General features: G+C 34.8%; 2 protein-coding genes across 8 annotated transcripts in view; one reads left to right on the top strand and one right to left on the bottom strand.

Moving 5' to 3' along the window:
* The first annotated feature begins 784 nt into the window (after nucleotides 1-784).
* LOC100748181 (DDB1- and CUL4-associated factor 13) lies at nucleotides 785-3550 on the top strand. Its single transcript, XM_003492236.3, has 7 exons — nucleotides 785-854; nucleotides 1014-1411; nucleotides 1491-1659; nucleotides 1732-1879; nucleotides 1965-2265; nucleotides 2348-2511; nucleotides 2593-3550. The coding sequence occupies exons 1-7, from the start codon at nucleotides 785-787 to the stop codon at nucleotides 2678-2680; spliced, it is 1338 nt and encodes a 445-aa protein (XP_003492284.1). The 3' UTR covers nucleotides 2681-3550.
* Nucleotides 3551-4058: 508 nt separating this feature from the next.
* The window catches only part of LOC100747418 (tensin-1), a 278060-nt gene continuing 268798 nt past the window's right edge, over nucleotides 4059-13320 (bottom strand). For 5 of the 7 annotated variants that reach the window (XM_033322774.1, XM_033322773.1, XM_012389864.3 and 2 more), the window contains 5 exons: nucleotides 11192-11380; nucleotides 9675-10114; nucleotides 9040-9258; nucleotides 8414-8585; nucleotides 5895-6104 (listed from right to left, as the gene is read on the bottom strand). In XM_033322774.1, coding sequence (XP_033178665.1) covers nucleotides 5895-6104; nucleotides 8414-8585; nucleotides 9040-9258; nucleotides 9675-10114; nucleotides 11192-11380 — 1230 coding nt within the window. Of the gene's footprint in view, nucleotides 6105-8413; nucleotides 8586-9039; nucleotides 9259-9674; nucleotides 10115-11191; nucleotides 11381-13320 lie in introns of all 7 variants that reach the window. The other 2 variants (XM_024370138.2, XM_024370140.2) reach the window with 2 other exon arrangements.

Raw genomic sequence — 13320 nt, 5'->3', positions numbered from 1 at the left:
TCAACATTTATTTTTCATTAAGAAACGTTAGTACAAACTAATTTTGCACGAATTTAACTACAGCTCCTTATAGTATGTATTCAGAGAACAGAAACCAATTGGCAGCCAGTTATGAACTGAATAAGGGAAGAGGTCGCTTCCATGACAATGAAGTTGCCGATCGTGTGAATTTTTGTGGCGACATTTTTGCTGTTATAAGAATATTGATTTGATAGTATCGTTGATACAAACGATGCGAAGACATTACGTTTTTAAATAAGGTAAACGAAAGTTGAGAGTATGAGAATGAACATGAGAGCTCACCTGTGCGGACCAATCAGATGTCGTTTGTGCAATCTATTCATTGGACGAAGTATGGATACAAGGCAAACTGCCAAAGTAAAGTGTAAAAAACCCTAAAAATTCTTCGTTTTGTACAGTCATAATTTTTTGATCCACTAGATTCCACAACTTATAACTTGCATTTTTGAATCCTACAAATTAAAACCTATATATAAAAATTAAAAATCAAAGAAAAACAATCATGAATACCGATTTTTATTATTTTAGACATAGCAGATATTTAATTGAATATTTTATTGAATAATTATTGAATATTTCTAAAACTTCTAGGAATTTAATTTTTATTCTATGTATCCATAGTTTAAAACTTATAACTGCCTGATTACAATTTACAAGAGTACAAGTGCTAAACGTTTATCGCACATGTTTAATGTATATGTAACGTATTCTACTAAAAGAATATACGTTGATAGAAATTTTACTGAATTAAAATACTTACAAAATGAAAGTGAAAATTCTGACAAGAAATCCAGATGACTATTTAAGAGAAACGAAACGTGATATTCATAAAGGTTAGTTTTATTTTAAGATACATATTGTTTAAAATAACAAATAATGGTAAAGTAAACTTTCTTTATAAATATTTCTACATTTCTTATCGTATAATGCAACATTTATAATATTTTATTCAAATGGATTATTAACTAATTTTGTACATTTCTTGTTTGTAGTACCAAGGAATTATGATCCGGCATTACATCCTTTTGAAGCAGCAAGAGAGTATACCAGAGCTCTAAATGCAGTAAAGTTAGAAAGAGTATTTGCAAAACCTTTTGTAGGATGCTTAGAAGGACATAAAGATGGTGTGTCTTGCTTATGTAAACATCCTTCTCAGTTGTCTATTCTACTTAGTGGGTCTTTTGATGGAGAAATAAGAGTATGGGATCTTATATATAAAATATGTACACGCAACATTTTGGCACATGATGGCATAATACGGGGAATTGTATTTAACCTAAGTGGTGAAAACTTTATCTCTGTTGGTGATGATAAGACTATTAAAACATGGAAATCAGAAAAATCATCATTCAGTCATCACGAAGAACCAATAAATACAGTTATTAGTAAAGTAGGATAGTAAATATTAAAGAACGAAAATATAAATATTATTTTACTATATTTATTCAAAATATATGAATATTTTATAGACTATAATAAGTGGAATCTCTCATCACCGAACTCAGCCAATATTTGCAACATGTGGCGAAGTATGCCATTTATGGGAAGAAACAAGGAATGAACCAATTCATACATTTAAATGGGGTGTTGATAGTTTGCACGATATTAAATATAATCCTGTGCAGTCCAATTTATTAGGTATAAAATTATCTATTATTGTACCTAATGAGGATCATATTTCAACATTATAAATACATATGAATTTTGCAGCTGCTTGTGCAAGTGACCGTAGTATAATTCTGTACGATGCCAGAGAAACAGGACCATTGCGAAAAGTGTTTATGAGGTTTAGAACTAATAAATTGTCTTGGAACCCTATGGAGGCTGTTACTTTTACATGTGCTAATGAAGATTATAAGTAAGTTTGAGAAAGATGATATATCGTGTTATTTGATATCAAAGATTATATAGAGAAATTGAGTATAACATGTTTTTTTATTTAGCTTATATACTTATGATATTCGTAAGTTGAAAACACCAGTAAATGTGCATATGGACCATGTAGAGGCTGTAATTGATGTAGATTACTCGCCGACTGGTAAAGAATTTGTGTCTGGTAGTTATGATAAATCTATTCGCATTTTTGAAATAACCAAAGGTCGTTCTCGAGAAGTTTACCATACAAAACGCATGCAAAGATTAACATGCATGGCCTGGTCTCTTGATAATAAATATGTTATTAGTGGTAGCGACGAAATGAATATTCGTATATGGAAAGCAAAGGCATCGGAAAAATTGGGTGTGGTATGTAATTATTCCAATTATATTTTGTATTTCTTCCTTTTACTATTTTACGCATTAAAGATAATAAAATGTATAATTGCAGTTGAGACCTAGAGAAAAAGCAGCATTAAATTACAGTGAAGCTTTGAAAGAGAAGTTTTCTGCACATCCCCAAGTTAAGCGAATTTCTCGACATAGACAGGTTCCACAACATGTTTACAATGCAAAGGCTGAATTACGTACAATTCGCGAGAAAAGTAAACGAAAGTATGTACTATTATTTCAAAAGAGATCTGAAATATTTAAAGTATAAAATATTTTTGCTATAATTTATATACTTTATTTCAGGGAGGCTAATAGACGAGCTCATTCTAGAAGAGGTGCGGTACCTTTTGTTTCGGAAAGAAGCAAGAATGTTGTTCATCAAGAAGTATAATACACAATTATGTATTGTAGTATTATACATTTTTATGCTGATGCCCCTTGCGGACTACCGCCGCATATATGCGTTCTGCGTAAGCCATCAATTTGGCCGAGGAACTCATATATGCTTTTGACGAAAACAATTGATAGAACCGAAAGACTCATATGTGTGTCATTTTATTTATCCTGTGGGGAATCTGTGCATATACATATGTCTAGAATTTAACATCCATGAACGAAAAGCACGCCTAAGCAGAAATATGCGTGGCAATTTTAAATGTTTATCGCGACAGCAACTCGGCCCTACGGTACGGTTGACTTTGAACCGTCCCGTCCGCAAAGGGTTAAAAATAAAGACAAAATGGAGTTTACCACATTGTATTATAATTTGTATAATTTTACAAAATTCAATATAAACGGTAATTTACGTAATGTTATAAACAAGGTATGTCAGCATTTCATCTAAATGTATAAATTTATTTATTTTTTGGATATACCGATCATAGTAAATTATAACATTTGATGAACATGAAATATCTGTTCAAGATTAATTTTATACTGTTTATGCATATTTGTTTATCAAAACAAAACTTATTTTTTTATTTTAAAGCGAATGTTAAAATTTATGAATTTCTTGTTATACGGGGTAATTCTCTAGTTGATTCAAAGGCGATGCCACTAATAATACACACATAGTTGTTTTTGCCCTAACACAGGACTGATATCAGATTCTGATGACACATTATTACTTGATATATATTATATATATATAAACAGAGAGTTATTACATTTCCTTTGAGTTAACTAATAAGAAAATCATCCTGTATATGCTACATTCGTTTAATACTAATTTCCTAAATTTCAAAATAAAAAATTACATGATTCAATTTTCTGTTATTCTTATAAGAAATATTAACTTGTGATGCTAAATCATATTCGATATCAAATTTAATGTAATTACTTCACTTAAAGAAACAGGTATTTCATATACCACGTTATGTTTTCGACAATGGATAATATTTTTATGGATACACATTATGGACTAAAATATTGACTATAATGTCTAATATTTATTGTAATAAATAATTTTATTGAAATTATACAACGCATTGCTATAATAATTCGTAAAACGTTACAAACTTCAAGCAGTGATTAATGTCTTGCTTAGCGTAGCTTACAACGATTTATTAATTTCCTTCTATTTTCTTTGCGCATTTATCTTAATAAATGTTTATCAATTTGGCAATACGCAGATCATTCTATATCCTCTTTTCAATGTCGAAGTACGGTGAACGTTCACAAACTAGCTAAAAATCATGCTGAAGTCTTATTTCATGTTTTTGTCAAAGATGGCTAAGTAAGTGATTTTAGTCTTCGTATTTTTGCTTATCTTATATTTTCAAGTCCGCATTGTAGATGTTACATTTTCGGTTGATACGGTTTAAATAAATGAATACAAGACACATTTATCGATTTTATACGTAAATGCTCTAGCATTGTAGGGATGGGGTATTGTATTTAATTTAATACCAGATATTTGAACGTGGGTAAACTCCTTATTAAAATACTATTTTATTATTTGTCAGTTATCATGTGTCTCATTCGCGTTACCTTGTAGGATAAATCAACGACAGTCTGCCGTTTGTAAAATCTGATCTAACGCGTTCATATTATTCGATGAATTCGATGATAGTTATGTAAATTTTAATTTATCATTCCTTGTCATTTCGTATATCGAAAAAATGATGAAGCAAGAGTTCTATCGAATTGTATTCTTAAAATTTCATGTCCTTGGGCGTATAAAAAGCGGCACATAGTCTCCGATTTTTCTCGTTTATCGATTGTATGTTAATTAATACGCACATATGATTATACAGTTGCTTATTCTTTTCTTCTTCTCTTTTTTTAATATCAACTATGCGCGCATAAATTCTGTACAAGACTAGGTTAGTCGAACAATTAAATTATCAGTGTAAAATTATTTCTTTCGTCGGCTTCAAAATTCCATGGTATTCTACGCTTCCTGTTGTCACTGTCTCAAGGGTGTAGTTCCTCCTAACGATGCCGTCAATGTCATTTAATTAAATATGAGTAGTATCGTATAACAATAATTATAATTTATATACATATAAACACATTTACATTAATTTTGTAAAACACTATTTAGCCGCGTGAAATTCTAATGGTAGAATCCTCGAAGGATTTTAAAAATCCTCCTTTCAATCGATCGAAAATTACGAAAAATCTCATTGCATTGTCGTCCTGTTCAAAGTCACATACATCGATCTGCTAAATATGTTGAACTCCTCTGATAATATTTTATTGGTAAATTTTATCATTTCTTTTTTTTTTTTTTTTTTTTTTTTGCTTCTGCTTTGACGATTGTTGTCGGGTAATGCAACGCTGTCAAATAACCTTCGATTTCTAAACTAAATTCAACAGCATAAGATTTCACACATTCGTCCGGAACGAGAAAACCATTCAAGAGACATTCGCAGTAACATTAAAAAATATACTTATCTCATTTTTTGTGATAACTTTTATTCCATCCAAATTCTACAATAAACTAGCTCATCGAAAATGCTGTAAACTAGTTGTCATTCGAAATTTTCTATCGCAGAGTCAGCGTCAAGGCGTATCGGCACGCGTCGAGCGATCCTCGTCAACTGTTAACGATTTAATTCAATGAAATAGATATCGATAGTTTCTCGTTGATTTAACGCGAACCCTGCGACTCGATCTATAAAATGAGGAATCAGTTTCCCTGCTATGCGTCCTCCGACTTTTGATTCGCTGTTATTTTCATGAATAGCGGCGGTCGTTAAATTACTTACGCTATGTTTCCTATCGTTATCGATGACTTATGAAATACATATCACCGCGGCAACGTACAGAATCATTCGAACGTGCGACGCATTTCATTCTCGAGTATGCGATGAATCGTTGCAACAACAAATTAGTTCGTTACGCGATCAAGAAATTTCTTTATTAATCGACGAACATGATCGACCGAGGACGATATGAAATTCAAGATAAAAACACGTTTCAATGATTTCACGAACTCTTCGTGCCTGTACCCGCATTTACGTGATCTCGTACGAAATTGTATCGTGAAACGCGTCTCAATTTCTCGTAGTCTCTCTGAACGAATTCGCTTTAATCGTTCGGTTCGAAGAGCGTCGGTGAAAGCATCGATTTTACCAGATCGTCCTGATTGCCAGCTTTTTCTAGACGTTCAGGTCAGCCATCATTTTACGGAAATCGGCTAAGGTATTGTAATCGGGGTCTGAATCGATGTCCGCGAAGTCTTTGTTGGAATCGCTTTTCACAAAGCTAGGATTGTATCGACTTAATGACAACGGGCACGGCAGTAATTCTGGCATCACCGAGTGATGAGTAATTAGGGCGGTCAGAGTTGTGAATTCCTTTGTGAAGCCCTGCAACAAACAGAAGGATAATGCGTACAGTTATTATTCATTCTGAATATTAGATTATTCATATTTTCAATCTCTGTCGTTTTACGATCGGGAAAAGAGATTTTTCAAAAAAGGACGAAAATATCTTTTGATTAATGATAATTAAAAAAACAAAAGAAATAAATCGAAAGTGTAGAATACAGCTTTTGCATACGAGGAACGTTCGTTTCGAGAAACTCGATTTTAAAAATCCGCCAGCCATGTATAGCATATGTATAGCAGAGGTATATAAGCTTTATAAATCTCGATTTGATGTGGATCTATTATTTTTGAATCTATTCACGCTTACGAACAATGTCATGATTTGTATCCTACCATTGATACTATTTTGTTTTTTATCGGCGTGATTAAAATGATTTTGTAAATGAAAATAGCATATTGTTTTGGCATATGGAAAATTAAAAACGGATATGACATCTGCAAAAGTGTGTACCAATTAGTTCAAATAAATATAATTTTACGATTGTTAATTCAAGCAGCATAACTCTATATGTGACGATATTTCGAACATGTTTTATATTAACAGAACGATTATAAAAAATTTTATGGAGTGCTTAATGAACGTATAAAATGCTCTGTAAATTATTGCATTTGACAATAATTCTCTGAATAAATTTCCCAAGAAATGCAATTTGATCTGATATCACTGAATTTCTCTCGATGTCATTATACTTACTACATGCTATTTTAATAAGCGCCATAAGTGTTTCAATATCGCATTTTGTTAACCGTGTAATGATTTTAATTTTATATTCCTATCATTCTTCTTGTTAGGCTATCGGAAGTGTCTACAAAATTACGATCGTTACGATAATTTGATATTATGTGATACGAACAACAGCATGATTTAATATCGTATACATAGGTGCAGATAATTACTGAAAATATATCTATGGTGTAGGTATAATTCAATTGCATAAATCGACTGTGTTTAATATATTATATTATTCGTCTACGAAGCAAATCAATGAGAAACATTGTACGTCAAAATTATCATCTGCCGTACATATTCGAATCTCATCGCGTGTTGCTACGGCAATGCAATTCCAGATGAAAGAGTGGGGATGAGTTTTGATTTCCCTACGGTACATCCAACAAAACTCATTTATACTCGTTTCGGAGATTATCAAAGTCCACGGACCCATTTAATTTATCCTACAAGGGAAGTCCGTACATTTAAATACGCGTAGCCAAATGGCAAAATACGCAACCAGAGTCGCTTTGTACTTGCACAATGTCTCCATTATAATATTTCAGAACTGAAAGCTTCGGTCCAAACGCGATATTACTCTGTGATGATTAATTTCTGCGTACAAAGCAGCACAGTTGCGAACTCTTCTTTAACGGTGTCCCTTCGTTTTATTCATTGTATATTCAAAAAAAAAAAAAAAAAAACGCTTTATTTTCAAAGACTACGCGTGTAGGTTTGCAATGAATTCTATCATCTAGTAATAAGCGAAGTTAGGAAAGTAAATAATGCGTGAAAATTTCCCTTGAACATGATAAAGTTCATGTATGTACGTACACTATATGTACTAAAAATAGCGAAGAATAAAAATCGTGCAAAACCTTCCTACGAGTTTCCTGTTATTAAACTAACGTAACTATTAATTTGATCACGATACGAATAATTTGCATGCTGGCAAAAATCCCTCTTCCCTTTTGTGGCAAACAAACAATTTCGTTTCTTATAGGAAGTTTTATTTGTTTCAATAGTTTCAAACAATTCTTGCATTCTCTTATGAACCGTATTCTCTCTAAAAGTATAAAACAAAGCTCAATGGTTGTAAAAGATCATATTTTGTATCTCTATAATAAATACATGTAACAAGGTCGATTAAGTGAAGTTAAATTCAATAAAATTCTTCTTTGCGTCGAATAGAGTGATGATATTATCTAGACGTACCTGTATTTTTTTTTTTAAATATATATATCTGTTACAAGTAACCTTTCGTTTAATTTGCTCAAAAACTTAAAAGTTTGGGTAGCTCAGAGGCACTTATATTGTGTCGTATCATTCGCTTAACGAAGCTTACTGTACAAATTAAATTGCTAAACTTCGTTTCAGTTGTCTTTCTTTTATACGGCGTTTAATTGGCAGATCGTGCTTGCCACGTGTGTGGCGAAATGAATTATAATTGTAGATAAAACGAATTTAAACTGTCACGGCGAAAGTGTTAATTACTGTATTTAAGCGCAGACGTTTCGTAGACGGCTAAAGACATTCACGAGAAAGACCGTCCCTCGTGATGACTCGAGGAGAGATTTACCTTGATTTTGTAGCCTTTGTTCGTGCGCATTATGAGATAATGGGCTATTCCGCTTGGTTGGAATTCGCGCGGCACTCGAAGCGAAAGGGCATAACATCCGGGTTTACTGGTGCTCTCTCTCACCATGAAGGCTCCTTCCGGCTCTTGGCTCAACACTTCCAGCGTTATTTCCCTGGAATCATAAATGACCACGACACCGTGAAAATGCAAATTTGTATAAATAAGTAGTAGAAATAACAATTACTACGAGACACCAACTACGACTTCGTATTATCCATGCTAGGCGTATCATACGAGAGCACAAAACGATAGTAGATCCAATCGAGTTAAAAAATATATGCGTCTGGATGCTCGAATATCTACGTATCAAGTAACCAACATATAGATCGTATAATAATTAAGTATTAAAATTAGTCGATATTGTTATCTTTTCATGCTTTTGTATAATGTTTCTAGTACGTTGTATCAAAAATGTTTGTATAAGTGAGAAGAGGGAGATTTGACGTTGAAGCAGACGTCCTGTTTACTGTCGCATACGTACATCGATTATCTTAATAAAGCCATAATTCCCTGGAAAGATCTCGAGAATGATATTCCTACTATTGTCTAGCGTATGAATCAAGTACCTTGGTATTCCAGCCTGGAACCAGGGAGCTTTACGCAGTTCAGCTTCTTCGCTGCGATTATTGAGACTATCCGTTCTTTCAGGAAGAGGTGGTGGGGTCGGTGTGGAACCGTGTGTACTTCCATCAGCGGGTACCGAACTGCTCGAAGTGCTGATCTGAGATCTTCTCTTCGATTTGAATTCTGTTTCTGTACCAGAGCTCGGAGAATTGTGTCCTATCCTGTGAATGTAGTAATTCGAACGTGCTTACTATTACGAATCGTTGAAAGCAAGAATAGACATGGAAAAAGATCCCTATCCTCCGATCAAACGCCAATAACGATGAAACAATTGAAAACAAATCTGTGTACGATAAAATGCTTCTCCGTCTGACATTACTTGTTCTCGATTCTTTTTCGTATCTTTTCTCGTTTACGATTTATAAGCGTTTGCATCGAACGACTGACTCCGATAAAAGGAGACGATTTCTCCCTTCAAACTAAAAACTGGCTACGAACAAATTGCCGTTAAATTCTTAGTCTAAGTCTGACGAACGTTTGTGCAAAGTTTCATCAAAATCGTAAGATCGATCGAATTGTTACTTAGAAATTAAGGGCTACAGATCTAACTATAAGATAGTTCCTCTTACGAGATTACCTGTTGTTCTCAATGTTGAAGTTTTTCGCGGTAATAGACGCGTTGATAGTATTATCCAGGCTCTCAGACGGGGGTATCTTGTTGTAGGTCGGCCTCGTACCCTCGGAGTCGATGATCGCCTCGTTTATATAACCCCCAGAATGCGGCCTGTTTGATGGGCTCGTCGGTGTGCTGCTACCACTGACGAGGGGGCAGCTGTCATCCTCACCGTTCAGTCCAAGAACGTCACGTCCACCTGTCAAACCCATCGCCAGCCGCTTTATCAGAGGTGGCTTGTCCGTTAGTCTCTTGTACGAGTTTAGTTCCGTCGGTGAGTTGCTCTCATCGCTGCTCGGTGTGCTCTGCTGAGAGATACTCTTTGGCTCATCCTCGTTCGTAATAGGGCCGAGAACGTTCGTAAAGTTGTGCGTCGGCCGTAGACCCGGGATCGAGTTCGGTGTCTGGTTTGGTGCGAAGAAAAAGTCGATTAATGTTCGCAGTACGATTTAACGACGTTGCTTATAGAGAACAAGAGAATCTCGATAGAAACTGCTGCAAGTATAAGGATGTGTTCGATTTTCTGCAATCTGTTCGTTGTTAACTCTTTGATAGCGAGACAGGTTCGAATAAACCGTCGACTGTAGCGCAGATTTCGTATCTTACGTGTTACTGTGCATGTGCATAACGCGATGTTATCTGAGATTATTGTTCGCGAAAAGCTACAAGTACGTACGATACTTTTTGTATCTCGTGTGAAAAATACAAGATATATCGAGGACAAGAAACAACAACTTTCTAAATGGTTTGTTCTGAATTCTTCGTTTTATCGCGCTGTGAAAGGATCGATAGTGATAACGATAACTTGCTGTTAAACGATTTTTGTTCACAGAGAGTGGAGACAGGATTATATCCCCTGTAAATAATCGTTTTTAACGTAAATAAAGTTACTTTACTTATGTTACATGGTACAATTTTTCAAGCGAAGGTTTGCTTTCAGGAAAATCGATTTTGAAAATATATCCATCACGTACTTAACTTCCAAGCAATAATTTAATACACCACGATACAGGTAATTATCTACATGCCCCTTGGTTAAACCTTTTGTTTTATCCAATATTCAACTTACTTTACCGATAACATAGTAGATTCTATAAAAAGAGACGCGTTCACTAAAACCTATCAAGTTGCAATGTAATTGAAAATTAAGCGTACGTACCGTTATACAAATATTCGCTACGAGACAAAAATCGAGTCTCTCAAGAATTATACCTCATTTTATAAAATGTTGTTCCTCGTCTTCGATTTACTTTTTTTCGTGAAAGATCACTTCTTGTTAGACGATATAAAATTTTATTGTTATATAGCGAAAAACGTTCTATTTCCAGGAAATATGTCAGGTGTTGCCCTGTACATGCTTATGGGCGGCAGCGTGAATCGGGCTCAAAATCCGTGGCGAATAGCGGCGTGAAATAACGTCGCGCGTTGAAAAACCCATTGAGCGAAAGTACTAGGGAAAGAGAATGAACGCGTGAGCTCACCTTCACGCTAGCGAGTCGCAGCGTGGGCGAGCCGGCGCTGCCGAGCTGTACGTTCATGTCCGCCGCAGACGAGCCGCTTCCAGTTCTGGACGTGGGCGACGTCCGACTTTTTAACCACGAATTCGAAGACGAATTCCTGCAAACACCTCCCGCGCCGGCGATCGAGCTGTCGCCAGCCAGCGATTTGTTCTGCGACAAAAAGAAACTGATCGTTAAACTCCTAACGAACTTGCGATCGCTCGTATGCCTGGCATCTTTTTGCTGTGGCAGCACTTCGAGCCAGCGGCGTTAATGCTCGTCGAGAGACCGAACGTAGTATGCGATAAATATCCTTCACGCTGCTATTTTACACTTAGCGTGACTTAAACTCTGCAAACACATTTAAGGCGAGCGAGAAAGTTTCAGGTTTTAGAAATATCAATTTTATCGGTCAGTTCTATCAATTTCTATCGATACGTTTATCTTCTGAAATGCTTTATTTTCTTCCTGAAAAATGCGAGTGCTGAAAATCGTTCTCGCCTCAAAGGACAAAGAACAGATTTATTTCGAATATATGGAAAAAAAATTTCGATATGTCGGTGGAAATGGTCACGCGATAAACGTTACATAATGCAAACGACAGTGATAACTTATAGTCACACACAATTTCCGAGTTTCTTGCTAGATCGACGTAGCCGAATATCGAATATCGAAGTGATAGAAATTTTGTCGCGCAAATATTCTGACCACTTAATCCGAAATATCGAACAGGCTACAAGTCACACGTTAAATATGCAAACCACTTAACATTTCGCATTTAACGTTTTCACCCGGCAAATCGTTACGTGAATATCGTGGAAATAGATGTCACTAGAAAACCAGTAACCAAGAAACTACAAGAAATAGAAGGAAGTCAATGGAATCGTATCGAATGTTTAACCTGTCAGACAGTAAACGTCAGATATATAGCGGGCAGCTATGAAGTTTTACTTGCGAATTTTGACACGGGAATCGTGCAGGGATCTCGAATTCGCCGGGTAACGTAACTCGAAAACTAATAAATAGTTTATCGATAGAATCTTACGATTCCCAGGACGATTGCGTAGGGAGAACCAGCGGACATACCGCGACGGACTGACCGTTTACTTGGAAACACGATGGAGCCGAGAGACTTGGGTCGAATTTATAATTAACGTGGCCTGCAAATGGGACACCTCTACTGGAGACTGATGCTCCCGTGAGACTACGTCAGATATCATTCTTACTGACTTTTTCTTACATTCGAAAGTACACGAGACGAAAATTATGTTGTTCGTAAATTTGATTAAGAATTTTTTTAATTTTTCGTACAGGCTCTTTAGTATTTTTAGAAGGAGCGAGAGGTGGTTTAATGAAACTTTTAGGTAGCTTCCGCGGCGATAAACTTTACGCAGCAGGTTCCTTCCTGTTTACTGTTACAAATTTACTTTAATGTAAAAGCGGAGATTCGTAAATTGCTGAGCTACTTGCTTTTGGAAGTTATGTCGCATTATTTACACACGTTTTAAACACATGTCGCTGGAAAGATGATTTTTTTTCCTTTCCTTTTTCGTTATTTGCCGCGGTTGTTGATAAAATTCGATAGAAAGTTAGATAGCGTTAATCGAGTTTCTTCTCTGTAGAAATATTCGACAAGTAACATCTAGCCACATCTCAACCAGTTTTTATACAAAATATGAAATATAAACTCTTATATTTTCAATGTTTCTTTTTTTAATAACGATTTTGAAATTTATGCACCAACTAGTGAATTGAACATTTTAATTATACGCATTATACGTTTTAGATGATTCTGTATCTCGATATTTATTTTTCTGTTTGATGCTTTTAATCGTAAGAAAATATTATTTTTAAAATTCGAATTATGTTAATATCGTGATATTATATATAATATTATGAAAATTCGCACAACGATATGAAAATTTCAAATATCGAACAATACAATTTATATCCAAGTCACATAAAAAGACTTCAAATTTCAAAAATCAAGTAGCTGAAAAACGCTCAATTATTTTCACTTTTATGTATAGTAGTGACTTGTAATGGAAAAAAAGGTTATTGCATTACATAAAAGTTTCATTAACCCTCCAAACTTAGTACCGTGTTCTCGC

Source organism: Bombus impatiens, unplaced genomic scaffold (assembly GCF_000188095.3).
Source record: "Bombus impatiens unplaced genomic scaffold, BIMP_2.2 scf_0665, whole genome shotgun sequence".
NCBI lineage: Eukaryota > Metazoa > Arthropoda > Insecta > Hymenoptera > Apidae > Bombus > Bombus impatiens.
This window is presented reverse-complemented; position numbering and strand designations above follow the sequence as displayed.